Source organism: Salarias fasciatus, chromosome 13 (assembly GCF_902148845.1).
Source record: "Salarias fasciatus chromosome 13, fSalaFa1.1, whole genome shotgun sequence".
Taxonomy (NCBI): domain Eukaryota; kingdom Metazoa; phylum Chordata; class Actinopteri; order Blenniiformes; family Blenniidae; genus Salarias; species Salarias fasciatus.
In genome coordinates, this window is record NC_043757.1 from 12817094 (window position 1) to 12842882 (window position 25789).

General features: G+C 41.8%; 1 protein-coding gene across 3 annotated transcripts in view; it reads left to right on the forward strand.

Annotated features, from left to right (window-relative positions):
• macrod2 (mono-ADP ribosylhydrolase 2) overlaps positions 1 to 25789 on the forward strand; it is a 410420-nt gene that overhangs the window by 166799 nt on the left and 217832 nt on the right. For all 3 annotated transcript variants that reach the window (XM_030105906.1, XM_030105907.1, XM_030105908.1), the window contains exon 5: positions 3134 to 3250. In XM_030105906.1, coding sequence (XP_029961766.1) covers positions 3134 to 3250 — 117 coding nt within the window. The remainder of the gene's footprint in view (positions 1 to 3133; positions 3251 to 25789) is intronic.

The window sequence follows — 25789 nt, forward strand, 5'->3', positions numbered from 1 at the left end:
ATGCCAACACTAGAAAGAACTGACTTGTCCTAATTTCTCAAGTGAAAGTAAATTCCATTCTTAGTTAATGAGAAACTGAAGCTGCCTTTGTACTGTTGCAGGCATCCATAATGTAGAAATCTGCAGGGAATAATGCTCAGATCCCACTTAAATGAGAAAATAAATTGATGGCCAAATTGCATGTGGGTCATATCTCCACTTATGGGAGCTCAGATCTGCTCTTAGTTGTCTAAATAATGGACACGTGTTCGCCGTCAAGTTTTGATTGCCGCACAGATCACCCTGCGATCAAATCTCAGACTGCAGAATCCATCAAGAAGCCTCTATTTTTTTTGTTTTTGCACATCCGTACACCTCGCTGTATCTCATCCTCAGTTGCGCTGGAATAAACACACACATTACTCACAAGGCACGCGCTGCATTCTGCACCCTTTCTGAGAAGCGGTCTAAGTAAAGCAGGTAAATTAAATCTGTAGCTTTACCATTCGGGGGCCCTGGCAGCCAGCCAGATATGTTCAACATCTTCTCCATTTCCAAGCACAGTGAACAAATTTCCAGGCTTTTAGGAGCTCGCAGGCACTATATGCACGGCGACACACTCAGCAGCATCGGGGAAAAGAAAAGTTGCTTATGCAGCCATGAACACAAGAAGCAGCGGAATGGAAGCTGAAACTATTATCTACAATCCCATTCTTCAGCTGCTGAGATGGAACCCGGAACCTCATATGTTTTTTTTTGCTTGCAGGGTTCCTGAGGTGCTTATAGGTAAGAGATCAGCCATGCCTGGTAGTGATGAGAGGAAGTGTCTGTGCAGGACGGACTCCTGCGGGAACACTGTAAACTGGAGGAGGGCTGTATTACATTTTCCTTACCTGGCTGGCTTTATACCGCCATAAAAAGATCATAGCTTACTTTGCACCTGTTCGAGAGCATCCGGCATATATTCCTGCTCTGGAACTCTCCCTCCTGTAAGATAGCAACTTATAACTGTCTTTTTTTTTTTTTTTCCTGACTGCTAATTTGTTGTACATTATAAATACAAGGTATTTAAAATATGTTCATATTTTACCATTAGTGTACCAGCCTGACAGGTTTTCAGCTTTTTTTTTTTTAAAACGCTGACTCCAGTTGGCGTGTTTCACAAGCAAATGAGTCACCTGTCATCCAATGAAAATGCTGAAGATCTCTGAGCAATTAGCACTTTAAGATGGCTTCATTTTCCCATTTTCACCTGTCTTGTGAAAGTCCTGTCAATCTTCAGTGTTCTCATTTCATCTGAAAATATAAAAGTACAAAGAGTTTAAAGAGAAAAGAAGTCAAAACAAGACAGGTCTATTAAAGCATTTGATATTTTTCATCTTGGAATGCATTAAGTGATAGAATAATTTCAAAATGCAATGACAATCTGGTTTTGAATGTGATTTTCCCTCTGAAATTCAGTGAAATAAAGAACTTTTTGACTTTTACAAGTTGTTTTTCAAGCCTCACACAATAGGAATGAGGACCATCGTAGCATATCTCCCATTTTTATGATGCAAATCACACCCGGAAGGAGAAACTACATTTAGATCACATTTATCCACATGCACGCTAAACAAAAATCCAAATGCTCTTGAGGTTCCCGTTCAGCCTTTTTGCATTTAGCAATGCCTCTTTGAAAGGTGTTAAGAAACTGTTGTGATGCAAATAAGCGTGGCTGATGATCATGGACAATCTTGTTGGCGCAGGGGATATTGTTAAAGAAAAAAAATAAAAGTAAATAAAGCCAAGCCTACAGCCAGCGTTACATCCGTTCTGCGCCGTGTTAAGTAGCTTCCATTGTCACTGCAGCGATCCCTCCTCATATCCACATCACTGTCAGACTCATGTTACTTTTTTGAAAAGCCATCAGGATTCGTCTCTGTCAGCTGCCTGTCCCTCAGTCCATTAAAGATGATTGATAGAGCTGGAAAATCTTCCGCCCAGCTGTTGTCGTTGACTCATCTCTGAGAAATTGAAAGGAGCACAGAAAAAGGACCATCCCTCATCAAAGGACCTTTTTGTCTGCGTTGACGATGTGAAGCAAAATACATTTTTGAAGATAGCGTGTAGCTAATCTACACTCCATTTTTCCCTCATTCTTTCTTTTTTTCTTTTGCCCCGCTGCTATATGTGAATAATTATTACATTCCAGATGAAGATAGTGATTAAAGCCACATTTGCTCTCTTATCAAACTATCAGACGGCAGTGTAAACATTGGTTATCCTTCAGGCTATCGCTAAACTCTCAGCCGTTTTCGCTTTGATAGATAAAGTTAGTCTGAGCGGCTGCATCGGTCCAGTTTTAACAAAGGGAGAGCAAAGGAAAGGCTTGTCTGTTTGTCCAACTGCTACTGTTCGTCCTGCTGGCTCTGTTATCCTCTAATGGCTTGTGAGGATTTTTACAGGACAACTTGAGGAGGATTTTATGATGTTTCAGTGTGATTGATAACATGCTCTTGGAGGAATGTCAGGCTTTCAGAGACGGATAATGTGGATTTCTATCTCTCTGCCTTCTTGTGTAAGACGTGCCATCAATCAAGTGTATCGTGGCCTTAACCCGGTAAAATTAAAACCTTAGGGGGGGCGGGGGGGGTCTCTGTAGAACCAGGACACACACATCAACACGGAGCAGGACAGAATCAGAACACGGATCCACATCATGAGAGGCTCACGGCCGAGAACAGGACGGATTCCCATCACAGGAAAGAAAATACAGTTAATGATCTGCCTGTGCATCGCTGTTGACAGAGGAGAGGGATTACAGGAAGAACAGTCTCATTTTCACTGTGTGTGGAGGCGTTATTAGATCCTGGCCCGGCTAATTTCATTCCTAAACTTGTCAATATTTACCAGCAACAGGCTCAACACACGATAGCAGACCCAGCGTCGCTGCGAAGAGGACATCCTTCTCTATAATGCAGATAATTGGAAAGTGCAGAGGTTCAGCGGCGAGCGTCGAAGTCATGAAGACCATTTTCATCCTGTAGTTTGTTGTTTGAGGTTCACGTGACGGAGCTACAGACTGCTAATTATCCCGGGCGCTGTTACGGGGTTTGCATGTTTCTCCTCGGGTAGGCCCTCACCTCCCTGTGTGTCTCTTTGTGTGTTTCAGTTGACGGCTGCATACACAAAGCGGCTGGGTCCTGCCTCTACGACGAGTGTCACTCGCTAAACGGCTGCGAAACGGGCAAAGCCAAGATCACCTGCGGCTTCGATCTCCCCGCAAGATGTGAGTACCCGTAATTACCGCCATTGTTTTGTTTACTGGGTAATGTGTGCGTCGGGGCCTGGCAGGAATATTCTCATCAAAACCGCTCCTATCGAGAGCCGCATCAGCTGACAGCGAACATTAAGATTTAGTGGTAAACATTAGAGGCTGAAACATTGCATTATCCAGCATTAATCTACATTGTGCGTTTTTATAGATAGCCTCATTTTCTTCAAACCTGCGGCTCCCAAACCAGCTGGCGGACTGCTCTGTCTTTGCAATGAAGCAAAAACTGGCCGGTAATGAATTTAAGAAATGATCTGTTTGTGCACATTGCTGGATTTGACAAAGGATTTTGTGATTCATGTGCGTCTGTATGGCCATATTTAGAAATGAGGTCATAGTTTTTTGTGAAGTTTGGTTGAAAACATTTCCTTTCACAAGTGAAAATCAAAATTTTCTCCAAGACACGATCCTGCCCACACACATGCTCACACACCTGCATATATCAACGCATAAAACATTTAATCCAGGTACATGCGACACACTTTTGAAGTCCAAATAATGAAAAAAAGGAATAAGATAATTTATTAAGGTTAATAATCCCATTTGGTGTAGTTATTTGGAAGATAATTAATGTGATTGGTGCTTGTTGTATGGCTGGATGAGGGTGTCGTCTGCACACAAACAAAGACATTAAGGGAGCTATTAGCTGCTTAATTTGATTGATTTTTCATCCCTGGTTTAGTCGGCTAACGCATCGCATAACTCTAACTGTCACGCCATGAAACATCAGACATGGGCCTGTGCTGTTTTCTGTTTCAATCATGAACCAGTGTTGCTTGTTTATGTTTTTTTTTTTTTATATGGGATTTCAGTAGCTACTGTAGCACAGAATTACCCACCTGCTCTCTTAAAAAATGTCACTTTTTAAACTTTTTCACAAGCTTCTCGCCACGAAAACTCCAAACGGAAAATATGATGGGATGGAAGAAATGTCACTTGGTGTAATTCGGTCGAGACGAACGTCCCAGCAGTCCTAACCTAACCCTGAAGGATTTCCATGAGACAGCCAGGAGAAGACATTGAGGCCCCGATGAAATTAGGTTGTGTTAATGCGCTATGTCGTAAAGATGTCAAACAAATGGAGCAGATAAACTGTGAGTCAGTCTTGTGGGCGGCCAGTTCAAGAGTCTGCAGCTCCACAACAGGGTGCACTGTGACAATTTAATAACCTGCAATGTCACCTGGGAGCAATCATGCTGCCATTGGGTATCGTTCCTGTAATTATCTCTCTGCAAAACACCTTCGCCGCGCCGATAACTTGTTCTAGATTGTGTACTACTTCACCAGGAACAGGCAGTTCATTTTTAGCGAGGTGTTACTTCATATTAGAGCTATCTTTACTTCCAGCTGCTATCATCTTCCAGCTCTGATCACTGTCATCATCGCCGTTGTCTCTCGTCTGCTGCTGGGAACTGACAGCCGCTTGACTTTTCTTTGTGACTTTGTGAGCGCTCAGCTCTGACAAGGCGCCGCGCTCGTTCCCAGAGCGGATCCACACTGTGGATTCTGGTTCTTTTTCCACATTAATTTCTGACTCTGACTTATTTGTTCCACCTACACACGCACGCACACAACACGCACACACAAAATTTAAAGCCGACGTGATTGCAAACAACTATCTATTCAGTGTATGAAATCTCAAATAATAGTCTGTCCACCCCCTCAACAGTGAACAAAGTAAACAAACAAGACAACAGACAATTTTCGCATTTTTTGAATTTCCCTAAATTCTAGGATGTCACACGTAGGCGGAACAAGAAAGGCTAAAAGCCTTCAGTGGAGCAGAAGTGTATAGGGGATTAATTGTATGTTAATATGATGTTAATGGACATCTGTGGCTCAAACTAAACACATAAAAAAATGATTAGAACTCATTTTAACGTTTGGTATATCAAAAGGATTAACAGGACAGTGTCTCTCTTTTTGTGTTTGCCAGTGTGTTTCTGTAATGAGACAAAAAGTAGTCAGTGGAATACCCACACCGATAATAAAAGTTACTATACAATGCAGAATGGTTTCTCCATCAGTAGTTTTATGAATTTGTATTTGATATTTAATCTGTGGTGTTCGCTTTCACTTCATGGTTTCAGCGTTCACAGCACTGTTCATTATTAGGTTGTCTCACATTCAGAGGTATAATTACTCAGCTTGTTTCGACAGAAGCCACAACAAACTAGTTTTGTGTCTAATATTTTAGTTTAATTTAGTTGGTTTCATCGAATGATTTATTTTTTCCTGGAAACCTGCACTTATTTAGACATTTCTATCATTATGCAGCATTGCAAAAGACATTGAATGTGTGACATGTATTGAATGACGGAATAAATATAAGGTTAAAAGAAATATTGAAGCTGGACCTGTTGTCATGATGATTGTCTTTGTAATGGGAAAATTGATCCCCATATTTGTTGTACATTGCTACTTCGTCATTATAGGAGATAAAGCAGATACATTATTTCAAACCTATATGTTATGGTTACTGTCATGACTGTAGATGCAGTTATTTTTAAATCAAACTATTATAATAAAGCAACTTATTCCCCCCCCCCCCCCCCCCCCCCGCCAAAAAAAAAAAAAAAAAAAAAAAATCAAAAATTAATGAAAGAAATGTTCTTGAGAAATATTTCTGCCAACCCCCTACCCAAGAATGAAATTGAATTTCTGCCCTTGGACACGACGGAAACAGAAATATTCAGTCTTCTGACAGTTATGGTGAGTGTTTAAGAATAAAACATGTCAAGATATTTCATGCATTACTTTCTGAAGGCTGTCAGATGTGAACCTTTTTCAGATTTTAAATATTTCTATTACAAGTTCGGGTTTAATTGGAATAATAACTTGTGAACTTGTCAGTGTCAGGGCTACATTTTCGTTTTGATTTCCGTCCCAACAAGACAGGTGAACACGCACACACTCCCGACCAGACGTTTTTGAACGTGCACAATTTTTCCACCTTTTTTTTTTTTTTTTTTCAGTTCAAGTCATTTAATCAATAGCTTGAAATGGTATAAAGAGAAGTGGTGACTTCCCAGAAGTTAGGACAAAGGTTGGGTGATCCAAACCTGATTGGGTTAAACACTTAAAGCTCTCAGGAAAACAGCTTTAAGCACAGCGTGGTCGCAGTTTCAGTGTGAAGAGAAGACCCGGAGCTGCAGGTTTGACAGGAGGAGAAGACATGAGAAAAAAGACAAAAAAATCTGTGTCATGAAACGCCGCCGCTGCACCACTGAAGAGTGGAAGAAGGCGTTATGGACTGATGAATTAATGTGCGGAATCTTGCAGGATCTTTAACTTTATCTTTAATTTGCTCTATGCTTTCATTTCAGAGTGCAATAAAACATTACACTGAAAATTTTTCTCTAAAAAAGTGGAAAATAGTGCAGTGTTATAAAACTTTTAACCGGTAGTGTATATGGTATTTTGTAGAAATAACTGTACGTCCGTCTGCGTGTCCCTTCGTTCTCAGAGTCTCGGTTGTTTACTTCTGCTGACGCAGATCTGCAGATGGTGGCTCGTCTTGTCCTCCAAGAGAGAGAAGGAAGCGGACAGATGGATCATTTACCGTTTAGGTCTTGGCAGAGCCCAGCTTTTCCAGTGCAGCCATTCTCTTCCTAGTTTTGTCTGAACATTAGGCTGCTTTTTCACAATTTCCTGCAAACACATAAATCTCTCGGAGGATTGTGCTCTTCTTCAGGGACTCCTTCTTCTTTGGAATCTATTCCACTGCTTATAATTGGAAATAGCGGAGTCTTAAGCCCAGAATGATGCCGAACAAACTGTAAATCACTTTGCTTTTTAATTAAGTTTTTAGGGATTTAGGCTCGGCTTCGTACGGCATCTACAGAATTTATCTTTCAGCTTTGCCAACGACGTATGGAAGGAGGCAATCCGTCATAGTACGAACTCAACCGTTTCCCTGGATCTTAAAGCGTTTTTACAGTCTCGAGTGCCATTTAAAGATATTAACTGCAGCATATTGTATTTCATTTAACAAGGATTACACTAGTCGGTTTTGTTATTTTTGTAAGAAATCGAGAAATTACTTTTTAATTCTAATGCTCACTTTCACTGGTAAAGCAATAAAATACTTCCTCGTGTCCTGGAAAAGTACTTATTGCCTGCAGAGAGAAATGCTCTTGATCTGAAATCAGACTTGTCCTTGTTTGGAGATTTGATGTGCTGAGGCAATGGAAAATGGCCAGGCTGACCCCCTGCCCCATCTCAGACAACCCCCCTTTTTTTATTTTCTTTATTTTCTCAAGACAAGAAAATTGCTCTCCATTACATCCCACTAAGCAGTTTAGGCTGTGAATCCCGGTGGCAAATGAGCCTTTCCTTTAAGAGGGCCAAGCACATGTGGGACTGATTATTATGGGGCTGGCCCAGGATTATTAATCAATGACAGTAATTATCTACCTACCATAGCGGAAAGCCCCCCCCCCCCCCCAAAATAGAAGAAAAGCTGTCTATTACATCCATTTGACGAGGAAATTGTCTATTTGCCCTCATGTTAGACAAGTTACTCATCTGTTCATAGATTAATGATGAAATGAGAATATGATGTAAATTGCAACAAGATGAGTCACATATTTATGACTTTACAGCTGCACGATGTGAACGATTGCTCCATTATATTTGCATTTACCTTTGATTTACATACGACCGAAACGTCACCAACTGATCTGCTTAAAAACAGCTGCAGTTTCTCAAACTCCTTAAAATGATCCTCTTCTTTTAAATTATGTTTCTTGAACGATGTGTCTGTATGGGTACGGTTTAGATGCAGATCTTGAGGCGTCGCCTGTGAGCATATGTTACAAACCAAATCGTGTAAAGCCGCTTTGGCTGTGTTCAATCTGTAAGAAAATTTAAAACAGCACAACACACCTGATGAAGTGAATGAGTCTTTTTTAAATGACTGTCAGCTGGAACTGTTCAATTCAAGGCCTCTGCCAGCTCAGGTGCTTTAGCTGGAAGCATGAAATACATTTTCCATGCCCCCTTTATTTGTGGCGTTATTTCTGTTGAAAGCCTGTTTTTAAAATTGCCGTTATAGGGCGTTTAGGTCGAGTGAATATGATGTGCAATTTTCCACAAAGAGAAGGCAGAACCGTCTGAAGGTTTCTATCATAAAATCTTGACTACAGACTAGGATTCAGTGGATTATATATTCCAAGCCGCATAATTCATTGGAAGGTGTTCAGCACCTCACCTGAATTTGCATGTTCCTTCTGTGCAACTTTATTCCAAATCAACCCCAAAACATGCTAAATTAACCAATAACCCTCAGTTAAAAAAAAGTTTTACATCTGTGTATGAACTACTATTGAGGTGGTAGAGCGAATCATCTTCAGATTCTAATATTGGCCGTTTTATTCTTCTCTCTGTCGATCCATGTGTCGGAGACTCTGTGGGCAAGTCACTGAAACCCAGGTTGCATCACTGCAGTCACAGTAGAAATGTTTTGATCATGTTTAATGGAAAAGTAAAGTGACTTTAAACTTATCCAGCAGTGGTCGGTCAGTCGTGGTTGAGTTAATGGATGACTGAACATCGAATCGGAATGTTTGTGTACTTCAGCTCTGTCTTTGACATAGTTATCCCCAATAAATTGGTCCAGAAAGAAGAGTGACCTGAGCTTAGGCAGTTTACTTGTGCTTGGGGACTGGACTGCAGAGGGTCAGGATGGAACGGACGTTGGAACTCGATCACATTCATCTTGAAAATAAACCACGGTACAGAGGTGTGTGCTCTGCACCCTCCTCTGCTTTCTCCCATCCACCCCATTGTCAACTCGCTTCTGAAACACCACCACAATAACATATCCAATCATATCAAACAGTGAAACACCCTACACAGAAAATAAGAATTAAAAAAAATTACAACAATAATTCAGACATCAAAACCACAAAGGGATTCATAGTCGAAGAGCACACTGAACACTGCCCTCTGTGCACATGGAAAATGGATATTCTATTCTATTCTATTCTATTCTATTCTATTCTATTCTATTCTGACAATTGCCTATGTAAATCATGTCAATTTACCATAAAATGGTTCATATTTTGCCTCAATAGAAAAATCAGCTTTGGACAGGAAAGTCAAAACAGCATAAAGTCATTAAAAATAATAATAAGCTGTTAACTCTCCTTCATAGGTACAATGTAGGCAACAGAATAATAATGATCCACATATAAATCCTGTTAACCGAAGTGTTGTTATTATAATTTGAATGGGTGACACATCCGAGGATGATGTGCGGCGAGTGAACTCGACAATAGGGCTGTCTGAATCTTATCATTATTATGCCGCTCCACGGGTCCACACTAATAACGTTTAGCATAGACCTTGTGGGTTAATCTGCACTTGCACATTTCAGCCCTCGCTGTCACTGCAGACCTAGAAGGAATTTAGGGTTCAAACCAGAGGTCTGCTGGAGAAAGTTAATGTCCCAGAGGAACTTTTAGATAGAGGCTGGGTGTTTTCACTCTCCGCTTTCGTCTGAAATGTTTTACCCGGTTTTATTTTTCTCCCCCAGGGCTACTTTAGATTGACAGTTCAAAACGTTTGAGCTGTTTATTGTTTTGCTTCCCTCCTGCAACCTACTATCCGCTGAGCTCTAAGTATATGCTTTAAATAATGAATCATATTTGGCTAGAAGAGAAAATGGCCAGCATTTTGTTTTACTATGTTGCTCTCATAACATTTCCCTCTTAATCTTTAGCACTTATTTTTGAAAGCCTGTTCTTTGAACTCCAGCCTCACATTTAAGAGGAGGAAATGGCGCCGATTCAACATGTATTCAATCAACATGCCGCATGAATACTGCATGTGAGTTCTCAAATGTGTCTAATCTCATTAGGCTGACGCTATTTTGCTCCTCGTCACTCTGAGTTTATCGGGATTTCGGATTCAGCCTTTGGAGTTGTGCGTCTGCTCATCTCACTCAGTGAGAGACAACCTTGTCCGTGCAGCAGTGAGACCTTTGATTACCCTCTTATCTAAGACTGAGCACAGTTCCAGCACACTCAGCTGGCATTGTGTTCTCACACTGACCGGGTGCTTCTCTGCATTTCTCTGGTGTGTGCTCAAACTTTGCTGGAAAGGCACACAGCTCTGCTCTTTTCACTGATTTCTTTTCTTTCTCACTGCTGCCACACAATCCGTTTGCTATTGCTTATGTATTTCAGCTGCAAATCTTTCTCTTCGGCTCAACCACGGATCAAGATTTGCAAATGTTCATATTTTACTAAGCTAAAATAAGTGCTATCAAGGTAATCAATCAAAGTAATTCTAATCCCCTCAGCAAGTGATGTATGAAGGAATGAGTTTCACAAGTCTTTGTGTCATCACGCTTTTCTGCTTCTTTTTCATCGTCTCATTGAGCAGCGGGCTGATTAACATTCCCAGGATGTGAGCTTTAAGTCATTTTCACATCATAGATCTTTGAACTAATAACTTGAACGACGCGAACAAGTCCAAGGTGAGGGCTCTTTGATAGTCCTACTCCTGCTTGTTCTGCTAATGAGTTTTTTACCGCCACGTATGTTTCAACAGCCCCGTTACAAAGCTCATTTTGTGACAGCTACCCACGGGGATAAATGGTGTTGTAGCTACTTTAAATGTTTGTTTCAGCCTCATGTCAGCGGCAGATATACTGGTGGAACTTTTCGGAGCGCGGTGAGATAAACCACCGTTGGGAGCGGCACCCCAGTTCAGCTCACCTCTTTCTTTATCCGCTGCTCCCTTGCAAGTATAAAACGGGAGTCTCTTGTGTTTACTGTAACCGCACCTGTGCTAATAATACTAATCATCTGCCTGTGATAAATTTTCCTCCCTGATATCGTGAGGAATCTTTCCTGTGCCCTATTTAATTTGGGAGACCAGGCCGTCTGTTCCGTCTCCTTCCACTCAGCAAACACAGATAAATCACAGCAAAGTACCCACTATTAGTAAGTGACATACAGCTCATTCTGATTAAATCACCCCCGAGAACATTATCATTCTGCTGGGCTTGTTTATCAAAGTAGACTGTGGCCTATCACACTCAGGAAGTCTGCAGCTTCCAGTCGGCTGTTGGACAGCTCCTGGTTGGTTAATAATTTAAGCAACTTGTTTGTGGTGATTATTTTAGCTTTTTCTGCCTTTTGTTATAGCCCCGCTCATCAGATCACTATAGGCTGATCTTTGCATGCTTTGTTTTGCATTATCTTCAAGAGTTGAGAGCGTTATTTCAGCTCATGAAGAGGTTGCCATCTTTTAAAGCTCCAATTTGAAAAAGAAGGGGAAGCACATTTTAGCACATTTTGTGAGATTTTTTTTATGCAGCAGCAGTTAGCGAGCAATTTGAAAATTGTTACCCTTGCTTTTCACAAATGAAGTGCCTAAAATGGCAGACGGTTGAACAGACTGTACTTTATCTCTACATAATGGATCGGAGAGACACCGCATGACTGTGACAAGGTGCTTTTCCCTTCCGCTTTTATTTTGGATTTAAGGCTGGAGTGAAAGAAATCCTTTGTTGTAGTAGATAAATTAGTGAGGCTTAACTCAGCTCTGGTGGCCACCGAAGTCCCAACCACACACACACACACACACGCACACACAGCACTAAGTCAACATCTTCTCTGCTGCTCACTGTTAGCACTCACATCATAAATGTCACTTCGTCTCTTCATGCGCACTTCATTTGCTGAGCCGGGTCAGCCGCAGACGTTTTCAGGCAGCCTTGATGGTTATTGCGTTTTTGTGTGAGTGAGTGCCTTATTCACGCGGTCTGCAGATTATGCTCTTTTTTTTTTTTTTTCCATGATAGTAAATGTTTTAAATAAAATGTGTTGTTGTTGTTGAGGCTGAGCTGAATTATCGTTTCAGTTTTTGCGATTAAAATTGGAAATCAATGAAAGTTGAGAAGCTTTTCTTTTTTGTAGAAAAATACCAAGCCTTTGATGCATAAAAGATAATGACCAGACCTTGCTGTTAGGATGAAATTTTAAGCTGTTTGTGATTATACTCTCCAAAATTTTCAAGATGAATTAATGATGGAATAAATTGAGAATGAAAAGCCAGATCGGATATCAAGGAGAGGCCAGCTGTTTTTTAGCCCTATTTGAGAGAGAAAAACTATCTCCTTCTCCAAACTCTCTCTGTAGCCTCTCTGGAGAAAACAGAGAAAACCTAATTTCCCTGCTCATCTGCAAAGGCCCAAGCACTCTTCTGTGTTCTCCTCTTTTCAGATATTTGTGTTTCCTTTGTTGGCTGGCCTGTCAGTCTTCCAGGCCTCTTGAGAACTGGAGTAATTTGGTAATTTTGCCTAAATGGTGATACTGTAATTATGTGGCATCAGCTGCCGAGCTGTCAGTGAGATGGCCAGCGGTCATTCATCACCAGGAAACTGGAGGAAGGGGAGGGGCGGGGCCTCGTGACTGATCGGCTAAACGCTAGCAGATAGAAAGCGTGGTGGGCTCTCTCAAAAAAAAAATGGTGGAAAATAGGAGGTGAGTGGCCTTTGGAGTAATGGGGTGCAGGAACGGCGACAGTCTGTGTGGCATGCTGGTTGTTTGACTGGGACGGAGGGGGGGTGATGCATCAGGAGAGGAGGGTGAGGGGGCTGTGGGTGGTGGATGAAGTGGGACCACTGGAAGGTCATGTTTGAAGTGGAATGTGGCACCAGCTCTAATGCAGTCCTGCTTCCCCATCTCTCACACACTAACACACACACGCCGCTCCCATCTGTCCATGAGTAAGCCTGGCTTAATGAAGGCTGTGGTTAGAAAGGGCTCGTCACCCGGTGGTGCCATATTCATGGTGAGAACCGTCACGACCTAAGAGTTCCAGCACAGTTCTGTCGGTAAAACTACCTGATAATATTTTCCAAATCTGCTCCAAGTATTAGTTAATATTTAATCCCATTGAACCCCACTGCCGCAAGCACATTTCATCCAAAAGACCTGTGTAAAATATTTACATTTTCCTATTCTTCAGACAAAATGTACACTATGTAAACCATGCATTTATGTATGTTTTCTTTGAAAAGAATAAACGTATTGGTTACAAAATTGCAACAATTTCTAATTGTGTGCATACTAAGTCACCAGTTATAATTGTAAAGTAGATTACATTGTGTAAACTGTACATTAATGAGTTGAATTACATCTGAAGAAGATTTTGAAATGTATTATCCAGAATTACCAGTGGATGTGGTCATGTTAGAAGTTAAGTGCAGTTCTGTCATCCAGGTTGGAAAACTAGAGAAACACTTGATGGATATTTAGCTGTTTGAAAGACTCAAGTTTGCAAAGTCGCTTTTTTTTTTTTTTTCTATTTCCTCTCTTGTTGTTTAGCTCTTGTTTTGAATTCTAACCCAAATCTCCAGTGACTCCAGAGGAAATGGTTGAAATAGGTCTTTCTCTCTGCTGCCCAGGCTTGCATCATTAAATAAAGGATATTGGGGATTGGATTGGTTTCGAATAAAGCTCTCGTTCAAGAATATGACAAATGCTTGTGTATCGGCAGCAACAAGATAGAGCTGATACAGAAATTCACCCAGCAAGAGTGACTTTTTTTGTGTTCAAATGCTTTTTGAATATAAACTGAAATGACATGAACACACATTGTTTTATGCTTATTTACTGGTTTTGTGCAGTATCTACTTGCATATTTGAGATGTAATTGTAACGTGTGGGCAACCGATATGCTGCTGATCGCATTTAAAATATCAAACACAACAAAAATAGTTTCTGCCCTCTGGCCTTCGCTATATCTACTTGACATTTTTGCTGCTATTTGTAGTCCCTCAGGAGTTCAAGAGCAAATTGATCTTAAATCGATTAAATTTGAAGACCTTCACAAGCGGCCGGTGGAGCATGACGTGACAATGCACCACAAGCTGACATTTAGGCCTTGGTTGCAAAAAGCAGTCATTTTTTTTTTTCCAGTAGAGCAGAGTGTGGCTCTTATGTGATTAAACACTGTTTTTTTGTTTTTTCTTTACCCCCTTTTTTAAGCTCATATACGCACTAACCAACCTGTCTCTGTATCCTGCTGCCGTTATTCAAAGTTAATTATATGCCCTGTTTTGAAGCCTGCTCTTTTGCTTTAGCAGCAGCGCTGTGGCGTGACGCCGTGAAGCAGGGCTTCAAGGCTTCTCCATACTGTGACTGAGACCAATGCAAAACACTGCCACTCATTCCTCTGGGACAATGGTGCACAGTTTATGGGTAACGCTCGCATGTCTCCGGTGTTGACAGTGTTTTTGTCTCCAGAAGAAAAGCAAAGTTTTAATCTGATGGCTTTGTTTACCTCTCATCCAAGACTAAGGATAAAAACTAATTAAGAACAGGGAGTAGCAGACTCCTGTAGTGCCATTTTCACAGCTAATTATGCATGAATACAGCCTGCCTAAATAGTTGCTCCCTCGTCTTTGATGTTCTTTTCACTAAATTGCTATGGTTACTTCCGCTCATTAGGCTTTTAAGATTGTAAACGTTGACAGGTTTTGTCTTCTTTCCCCCCCCCCCACTTTACATCCCAAAATCCCTCAGCAGAAGATGTGAGGGCATGAATAAGTATATGCCTCTTCACTCTTGAATATAGTCATGTGTCTTGTATGTATATCCCTAGCTGCTATTCTTGGCTTTAATGCTGTGGGTTTAGAACTGCGCTGTGGTCCTTAAAAGCCATTAACCTCCCCATAAACGTACATACGGCTCTCCATAAACCCCTAATGGGGAATGGGGCCAATACACAGGAGCCTATGTGCTCCTTGAGGGGCACCGCTTTTGAGAAATACGGAAATGAGACTCCATAAAAAGGAAAATAAAATCTCTTTTTGATAACCTTCAGGTGTTGCGGGCTCCCAGATTTTGGTCTGCCTCAGTTTAAGTGCTGCCTCAATCAAAAATGTTCCCAGGAAATTAAAGTTTGTATACCGGTGCGCATATTTTATGGCCCGAGACTGTTGTGGAATTTTTCATCTGTAATCCTCGTATAGTTATATAGGCATATGTACACTTTTATTTCCACAGCCCCACTACTGTTCAAACCACAGGTAACTCGTTCTAAACCTCCACACGAAACCCAGCAGAGGAATGCTAATGCCACATGATGACGGGTTATTGCTAAACGGTGCAATTGTGTAATATTTAAATTTCATGTGAGGCGTTTGAAAAATTCACATCGGCGAGCAGCTAATGTAACTGGTGTTGAGATGAGGTAATGAAATATTATGAGTCACATGTAATAACACTAATGGGAAAACGAAAAAATACAGCAATCAAAATTGCATCTGGGTCCATGGTAAGTTAGAAAAAAATTGCATTTGCATATAAAAAGAGGTATTGTAATAGATCTTACACTGGCTGTTGACCACAGTAAACTCCATGTTTTCTTACTAGTGTTCATCCCATTCTTTAGCTGGAGGCGGTGAGGTGTTCTCGCCACCCCCTCTGTCTCTGTTTCCCCGGTTGTTTTAAAGGCACCGCAGGTTGAGAAATGGCTTCATGGCAAGCAGTTTTATGGTGATCACCTTGAGTCGTTGCTCTGTCCAGGAGACCAGTGAGCGTAATGGATCTGCTGGGAGCCCTCACTATGGATTTATGAAAGTGCAGCGCTGGAGGGAGGGATCGGTCACCTGCCTGTGTATTCCACAGACTGAGAGACACCAATGAATAACATCAGGAAGCTAATCTGAGGCGCCACTGTTTTGACAAACAAGGACTGTTTTTTTGGCACTTGTAACTGAGACACAGAGTCTAACTTATCCAACACTTCCAGCAACTTTTATAACTCCAAACATAACATGTTAAATTTTTAATTGGAACGAGCCACTGCTGCCGCCGCATTGTCTGCAGAGCGATCTCCCTGAAAGTTTGCTGTATCTTTTTTTCCAAATAATTGCACATACCCATATGCAAGCACAACTTAGCATGTCACGCAGCACGTGGCCATGCACGGAAGGGGGCCAGGACGTGTCGGTAAAGGTCCCCTCCATGCGCGTGCGGTGGTTGGGTTGGCAGGGCAAGCAGGGGAGCGTCCGGATCAAGTTTCCCCCTCCTGCTGTCTAATTATTGACCCATCTGGTATTGTCTTTTCAATTGTTTCAATTATGATGGCACTGGTGTTGCTCAGCACCCTGGCGTCAAGGCTTGCATAATTCATGCTCAACACCCTGGACTCCACTCAGAGCTGTAGGTTTGAGCTGAATGTCAATACCGCCTCATGCCCCCAGTGGGGCAGAGGGTTGTCGGTATTGACAGCAAGGCAGATAAGGAGAGCAAAAGCAAGTGCTGCCAAAGACAGTTGATAGTGATGCTATCATGGAAGATGTAGGTGGCAACATTTCTTCTTGAGTGTGTTTGTGTGTGTGTGTGTGTGTGTGTGTGTGTGTAAGTGTGTGTGTGTGTGTGTGTGTCATTGAGAGGTAAGCTGTCTTCTCAGCTTGTGTTTGCTGTCGCCTAATATGTGACCTCATTATTGTCGCCCTCAGTCCTAAAAATCAATAGTGTTCAATTACTCATGAGCCACTGTCGCAGCATTGTTTACTGGGAAACCAGAGCCAACCAAAGGGTTAACTCTCACGTCAGGGATGTGAGCGGCGCTTCCATCTGGGTCGAGTCCAGAGGCAACGAAAAGGGAAAAAGTCAATCAGGAGAAAAAAGGTGCAGGAAATGTGACTCTTTATTAAGAGGTGCAAAGATGAAAGCAAGAACGGGTTCACGTTTCTGACACACTGCTGTAATGGAGTTTTTTTTTTTTTATTATTATTTATTTCTTTTTTGGAAGGCAGTACATGGCATCTGTATTAGAAAAAAAAAGAGAGAGAGAGAGGTGTCATTACATTAGATGCCAGTGGCTATTGTTCACCAGCAGATTGGAGCTCAGCAGCTGATCAAAGGAGTCACATATTGTTCGCTGCCGCAGACTTAACCACCACTGTCTTTTGACAAGACGTTTTGTTATGACACATGAGACGCAGGAGAAATTCATGTTTATGCAGTCCGCATGAGCGCTCACGAGTAGCAGCACCATCTGCACTACTTTTAAAACATTATTTACCAGCTCACAACATTGAGGTTGTTATTTCCCCGCCCCCAGTGGAATAGGAGGTTTCTTTGCATACCCATTTTTCCCCTCCATCATCACGGCCGTACGCATTGATTCCGCACTTGTGGACCCGTGTGACTCATTCGGTATTCATGCAGTGACCTCTCACAACAACTCACCTTCAATTGCCGAAGTGCTCTCATGCACACTGGCCCGCTGGCCTTGGGCGCTGTCTCGGGTCTCCCTGCAGTCACTCTGGATGTGCACAGAATAAGCTGTCAGAGCCGTAACGAGACAGAGACTTCCCTCGGCTAAATGCACCTCTGACGTCCGCAGCCTTCACCACTTAAAAGATGCCACTACAGGGGAAAACTGCAGGCTGGAATTATTAACCCCTTTACACCTCATTCAAGGACATTTAAGTGAAAGATTCAATAAGAAAATGTATTGACGGCAGGAATTCATTAATTAATTTCACAGTGCATTGGAATGATGTGATTCTTTAGCTTTTCGTATGGTTTGACTTACTCACTATCCGTCTTTCCTTTGTGACTGCCCATATACAGGCATGTCAGGAACCTTGTTGATCTGAATTAAACCTCTCCAGCAGCACTTACTCCCAAGTTGTTGGCTCCTTGAGGCGGCTTTCGGCCTTAGAGAAAGTGCTGCTTGAGAGGCTCGACACAGGGCAGAAGTCTTATGTCTATCGTCCTATTCAGGAAACCTTTCAGTCTGGTAAGCGAGAAGGTCTGAATGAGGACATAGATGTTTTCCTTTTTTTTTTTTTTTTTTTTCCAATGAAATCAAAGTCTTTGCAATTCAGTCTTTCTGCTTCCGGAAAGAAACGGCTAAAAAATGCAGTCATACCGAGCGTTCATTTTGGCCTTGCGCTGTTAAAAATCCCTTAAGCTGAGTTGTAATTATCATTTTCTGTGTTGCCATTCCATGGAAAAAAACTCAAAAGAATCCCATCTCCTTTCTTCTCATTGTTCTGTGGGATGTTGCGATCAAAGTGTTGTCTTCTGATTTGCGCTCACTGATGTATGGAAGTTTTGATGTGAGCTGGAGCTGATAGGTGTGGATTTTTCAAAATTAGGCTGACTGTCAGCCTGTTTATTCTCCGTCTCAAAGGGTTTGTCGTGTTTGAATTTGAGGCGTCATGTTGTGTAAAGTGTGAAGGGGAGCGTGATTCTTCCTGGATTTAACTCAGTGATGTTTAGTCTTATGAATATGGGTTGCTCATGGATATGTGTAATACACACTTTATTTGACATTTTCTGCTGGACTCTTGGATGAAATGACAGGAAGACGTCCTGCCGCCGATGAAAACTTTTGGGTAGATGTATCCGTGAAGACGCTAATAAGCTTTAGCTCACTAGTTACTTGTGACAGCGGGGCTTAGGCACTCCACAGGACGGCAGAAATAGATGAAATATGGATACAAGACAGCCATTCCTCAAACCATTGTGCCCGCTCTAGTGGAAACATTATTTTTCTGTTGATGTAGGACACAAAGCCAGGCTGTTGTCACCCTCTCCTGGCATAGCGACACACGCACAGCTGCACACCCACCCCACCCCTCTTCTCATCCACCTCCTGCTCTGAGGCCATCGATCCGGAGCTGTCAGGCTCTCGGGGTGGTGGTGGTGGTGGTGGTGGGGAGCGGGGAATACGGGCTTCTTCCCTGGCATAGCGCTGCCCTTCCTTGGTAGAGTCGCAGAGCAGCAGGGGGGCGAGGGGAATGGAGGTTGAGTTGTTGGGCAGGGGTGGGGGTGTTGTGTGGCGAGCAGCTGCTTGCCTATGGATCACTTCATTAATATCCCAGGGCAGAAATTTGAGGGGCCGCTGCAGACTAATTAGCCCTGTCTGACCCTCCCATCTCAGAGAGGTTTTTGCTCCTTTCCAGCTCCTGCAGAAGGAAAGGAAAGCCAAGTAACACCCCCGCCCCCTCCCTGCTTAAACCAACTCTTTTACTGTCACTTTTTATCTTTTGAACGAATACGGTGCAAAAGCTGGAAGTTTCCGTCTGTCATCTACTGTATCACACCTTGAGGAAGGTTTTTATGCCTCTTGCCTCTCGTGGACGCGTCAGATCATCTCACCATGCTGTTAAACAGCCCCATGTCATTGCTTACCTGTCTTTGTCCGTCACTGCGAGCGTGTTTGCGTAATGAGCAGCGCCTGCGACTCCCCGGGAGCAACAGGGACAGTGTCGCACAATGGGAGCAGTGTGTGCATTCGGTGCCAGGAGACAAGAAGCCATCCCTCATTAGTATCATCTGTTTTCCCAGATGGCAGGGTCAGGGTAAGAGGGAAGCTTGATGAAAGGACTCGTCCTGCAGGGTGACACTCATTCTGCTGCACAACGCTCGCTGCGGATCCCAAAGTTCCCGGCTCTCACAGGTGATACCGAGGCTTTAGTAGGATTCACAGTCAGCGAGGAAGAGAGCTTCATGTTCTCCGTCTGACTATACAGCCATGTACGATTGCTGCAACCTGATGAGTTTAATGGAGTGCTACAGAGAGAAAGAAAAAAAGTTAACTTGAAAAGGTGACATTTGAACTTCTCACTTGAAAAGCGATGAAAAAAAATGAGCGAGCTAGAGAGTAAGAGAGAGAGAGAGAAAGAGAGAAGAAGAAGAAGGGGTTGTAATTACTTTGATACCTGCTGTTCTCAAACACAGCTTTACTTCTCATCTAAAATATTTCCATGCAACATGCTCTAATGATTTTTCAGTGACTCATTAAAGTGGAGCGCGGGTCCAACAAAAAGTCGGGAAGCCTCGTGTCATAGCTCAGCGCTGAAAGAAGGCGGAAGCTGGCCTGTGAGGCAGCGCCGGGTTCTGCGAGAAGCCAAGGATAATGAGTGCTTTTACATTTTACCTTGAAAACTCACCAAACGGCCCTTATGCCAATTAAGAGCATGTTTTTTACTGGAGTGGCCATTATCAAATCTGACCTTCCAATTATTTTTCTCATTTTGCTCCTGATTCTGTCACCCCAGTGCGCCTGGTCAGCCCTTAAAGCCTCAAGTGATGGACAAGGAATGGGTAATGGTTCTCCGAGCTGAGATCTAAAGACCTGGGGCGCAGGGACAGTGCCACTGTGATGCTGCTGACTCCCTGTCTTGTTATCTTTGTTTTCACACCAGTGACAATAACAAACATGTCTGCATGGAGTCCTGTTTGTTGCGTTCCATTATTCTTCATATGCTGAGGCCAAGTTAAGATTTGCTGAAACTATCTTAAAAAAATTAAAACATTAATAAAATTGCCCTTGTCACTGTTAGTTGAAGGTTTTTAATGTGCAGTAATGGTAAAACAAGTGTCCTCCTGTTTCTTAGGGTCTGTGTTTATAATGTTTCCTTCTTCACTCCGGGCCTGGAGTGCTCTTGCTGTGCTTCATCTGATGGAGATGGTGGTAGTGTCAAACAGCTGTCATCGGACACTTCTGGTCATCCTACTTAACTAATATACATCCGCAAATAGCCACACACATACGTACGGAGGATAAAGAGTGGATTACTTTAATCTCTTCGGTAAAGAGCTGTTTGGACGGAGAGCTGTGCATTACCAGCTCCACCTGCCTCTGCAGTGATCACTTTACACTTGACAGTTTTATTAACTTTAGTCAGACTGAACAACTGCTTATGGGTCTACTGTTGTTACTATTGAGTAGGATTGACCCAACAAACAGTGACCTCTTAAAGCATTCTTGCAGTAAGAACCAACCATTTGCTGTTCCTTTGTATACGTACATCAGAATTTTATTTGCTAATGTTATTAATGATCAGTTTTTATTGATGGAATTGTTGGTATTTCAGCCAAACCTCTTCCAGGTGAGTGCTGGATTGCCAAGACTGCGGTGTCAAGCACAGGTGGATGTCAAGCAGTTGATGCTGTCCTTTTGGCTTCATAACTGAGTACTTCCGATATCCACTGAAATAATTTGCAGCTGCACAATAAGCAGGTCATTTGCAAATCAGCACATATACGTATGAGTTCATATTTATTCATGGAAAAGGATGCTATGCCCTCTTTGAACAGGGGGGCGAGAACCCACCCTAAGGATGGGAAAGATGGGATGGCCACAGGCTAGCGCCAGCGGCAACCGCCAAGTGTTCGCTTTACCAGACTGTTTTGTCAAAGAGGGTTTTGAACCGTGGGGCAAAACTCTGTTCACTGATAAGTCTGTTGCCCCACTCCTTCCCGGGTCATGACTGAACTAATTATTTAACAAATATAACAGAAGAAGGTCTTAAAAGGAAGAAGTCGCTGTAGAGCTCAGTTCCTCCATGGGTTGATGTGCTGTGTGAAGTGGTTCTGACATTTGTTCTGTCAGGTCGCCTCCAAAGCTCAACGCTGAGTGGGAAAGATGGAAGGATGGCTTTTCATCCAGTAGATGTTGACATTAGAGATGCAGCATTCTTATATTCTTCTTGACATTTCCCCACGGTGAGAGTGAAGAATGTTAGGATATCTTTTATATATCCCTCTTTTTTTTTTTGTTTAGAGAAAATAACCACCATTGATTAATACATTTAGAAAAAAAAGATAAGCACAAATTTGAAAGGTGAGAAACTATCCTGATTCTTTTTTTTTTTTTCTCCAATTCAATGCGTATAAACATATTGAATGTGAAAATATCGCTGGCATGATAAGGTTTTAATAAAGAGTGTGCGCCGTTGAATGTGACAAAGGGTGGGCGGATATAAAAACATTAATTTAGAGTGCAAAGAATGAATGACAGAATCAGATGAAATTGAAATGAATATTATTCAGAAACCAGTTGATTGCCAGAATTTGCTGTAGAGCCCTGAAACAAAGCTGAATGAATCCTATAGGAAATGACCATGAGCTAATAATGGCCAGGTCATCTTTCAAAAGCCGCAATTAAAGCCAAACTAAAAAGGCTTTCACCAAGCTACTTGAACCGTCTCCAGTTTCATTTGGATGGAGCCACAACTGTTCTCTCACTCTGGCCCGTGAAATGAAATCGTACATTTGATCTTCCATAAACACTTGACCCCCGGCTGAGTTTCTGTGCTTCAGAGGTCATCCCAGTCCCGCTACAATAGAAGACATTGTTTAATTCATCTTCTGAAACATTGTTTCTGTCGGACTGCGAGTAATGACTCCATTAGCATTTTCACAGAGCCGTAATGCAGCCTGGGACCAGATACATAAAACAGACAATCCATAAAATGATAAACAGCGCTTAACAAGTCAGCAAAGCATCTCCGAAGAACATAGAAACAGCGAGGAATAATGAAGAAATTTACATGGGAATTGGAATAAATTCAACAAAAATAACTGTCAAGTGTTCTTTCATGCAGGAGACACCATGTACAGTGTAAAGCCGCTCTGAGCGCTCCGTCAGAATACCTCCGTGTTCACATCCGTTCAACATAAAGTCAAAGAAATTAAATCATGTGGGGATTTTCTACACACATTGTTCTCAGAACTTTACTCATCCTGCTTAAATTACTTGTCTGATCACAAACCACTATGGTGTGTTTTATCAGGTTCACACTTTTTACTGGTTAGACTTAAATTTCTTGAGAAATCTTTTTTTTTTTTTTTTTTTGGGGTCAAATACATGTAAAATATGAGAAAGAAATCTCATCATTCTCAGCTTCTGATGGTAAATAGTAAAGATAATTGCTCAATGTTTAAAACAATATATATTTTAATTTTATGCTAGTTATTTAAATAGGTGTGACATTTAAATATTTATCATGAGAGCATCATGACTGTAATCTGTGTGTGCCCTTTACTTTGGACACAAACTATCAGTTTGTAATTCTAGATTAAATTTCACATCATGAGAAAAAAACTATTTGATGTGCGCACTGTACACAGACAACCCCACTAAATTAGTCTAAAAATGTTCTTTTTTTTTGTAAATATTTGATCACAGTGCTACTTAATAATGTAAAAGCAATGTCTCAAGGTTCATAAAGCATATTCAGGTAGTGAAAGCTATAGAATAATCATTGATATCCCTTTTTTGTTGAGTTTCAAAATTTACACTGTTCCTGAGCGAGTGCTTCATTAAGGATTAAAGATCCAGTCAAAGCATGTCAGCGCTCATGAACAGGGATGTACGAATGAAAAAAGCAGAATGGCCAAATGAACGGCGAACGAGACCGAAGCAAGCAGCAGCTGCTGAGATTCGTGCCTGTGTTGGCGGCGTGTGAGATGAGGAGGAGATCAAATGGAGAAGATCTGAGGGTGCCGTGAGACACATATGCGCACATGAAGTTCCTCAAAATATCTCTAAAAATGGATTTCAAAATGAGCCTCAGCCTCATTGTGCGTGTCTGCTTAGACTGATCGTAACACGGAGCAGAAGTTGTGAGCTGTGCAGTTTTTATTTGGACTGAGACGGAGAGCTGTGTCTGATTTTGTTGCTTCATCTGCTTCTGAAGGCTGAACATGTCGCCACACAAACACACCACGGTGCTCACTGCACAGATGTGCAGGTATTCAAACAAGTTTTGTATGTAAATCCTTTTTGTATGAAAGTAAACTCCTCTCAGTCGGACCCATGCATGGGAACCATCTGCTTTAATGATGATGACGCAGCATTTGTTATTTTTGTTCCGTGCACAAATGAATCAGCATCGTTTCTAGGATGTTCCTGACATTACCGATGCAGGAATGTATTTTCATTACGCTGTTGCACGTGGCGAAACAGCAGTGCATTATTTGTAATATTTAAAGCTGAGTGCCCATATTCAGGCAGCCTGATAATTCTGCTGCATATGTAACAGAATTATAATTCAGTGGAGCACATTATGAAACAGATGGTCCCTTAGCAACCAGACACTTTGATGTTGGATGATGTCTGGTCTCTGACTCACCATGTCTTTTCAATGAATCTACGGATGTAAAATGCACCGGGGTCCTCTTAAGTACCTCATTCAGACGGATTGCACCTTTTTGACTGAGTGAAAGGAAAAAACTCCACAACGAGAAGGGACAGAGAATGCATGTGCACACTGCATGTAATTAACAGTACTGCATTGTGTGGGTTTACAGTTTGGATTGTTAGCCTACTGGCACCTCTGCATAAATTGAATAACTTATCAAGTGTTAAATTATGAGGACTGCAGTTCGTCTGCTGTGGTGACACTGCAATGCTTCATGATGGTCCTGAAGACAGTAGGAAAGTAGGTGTGCACTGAGAAATATATTCAAACTGCTTCAAAAATGATTTATGAGGTTTTAAGTATACAAAACAGGCACTCTTAAGAAATCAGTAAGTACATTACAAAAATGAAAATGCACAAAAAAAAAACAAAAAAACAAGAGCCATTATTTAAGGGTGAACAAAAAACAAATTAGAAATGCATTTAATGATTAAAAACATAGTTGAGGTAGTTTAATGAGATATTAAAATTAAAATCGAAATATATAAATTGCGAAAACTATTTAAATACAGCATTAATGTGTAAAAGTTTTGAAATGCAAAGTGTTGTGAAGCAATGTTAAAGAACAAAAGAGTCAAACAGTAACTATATGTAGATGTTTATTTTTGATTCGAAAACTAAAGTTGGATTGTTAAGTGTTAAGCTGCTCTGAGATTCTCAGCGATTGCTCCAACATTTTACAGTGTAAAAACTGTAAAAAATGTTTTTAAAGCAACGTGCTCCGCTGCTTATCGAGACAATCTGTAATGAACTGGCCGGCAGGCAGAAATCCCTGGAAAAGGGAAAGCCTCCTGGCGGCCCCTCTCACCCTGTCACGTATTTAACAGTGACAACATTACCTCCTTTAGTAAAGCCGCTGAATGGAGATCAATGTTATTGCTGGTCAAAGCACTTTTCCAAAACCTTTATTTGATTTCCGTTCCCTTTTATTGTATTATCGATGGAATTATATGAAAGCAATATCTCTGCAAGGGCTCCTTGTGCGGTTTCTTTGAAAGAGGAGATTGCGGCATTAAACCCACCTGTTTCGCCTCAACTTCGCAAGTGCTCCGTGCAGACACGCACCTTCTCCTCGGGTGTGTGTTTGTGTGTGTTGGTGCACATTAGATCTAGCGTGAGTGTGAAATTGACCTCAGCCTCTGTGGGATTATTTGCCCCGAGAGAGCTGGAGTGGCCACCCACATATCAGCCGATATCGGCGTCTGTCTTCAGTTGACGCCTAAATTAGCCGCTCAGTGTCAGTCTGTGACTCAACGTGTTGCTGTTCGTTAATCACTGTTTTGGGAATGCTGTTGTTTAAAGAGGTGCACTGGTTTGTTATATATCTGTTGAAAGGTGGTTTTTCTACCACAGATCGTTTACAGGCTCATCGCCGGCGTGTTGTTTTCCCAGTTACCTCCAATAATGACACCGTTGTAAGATTTGAAAATCCATAATCATGAAATTATATTAATAGATTTGCCCTGACCACACACACACACACACACACACACACACACACACACACACACACACAC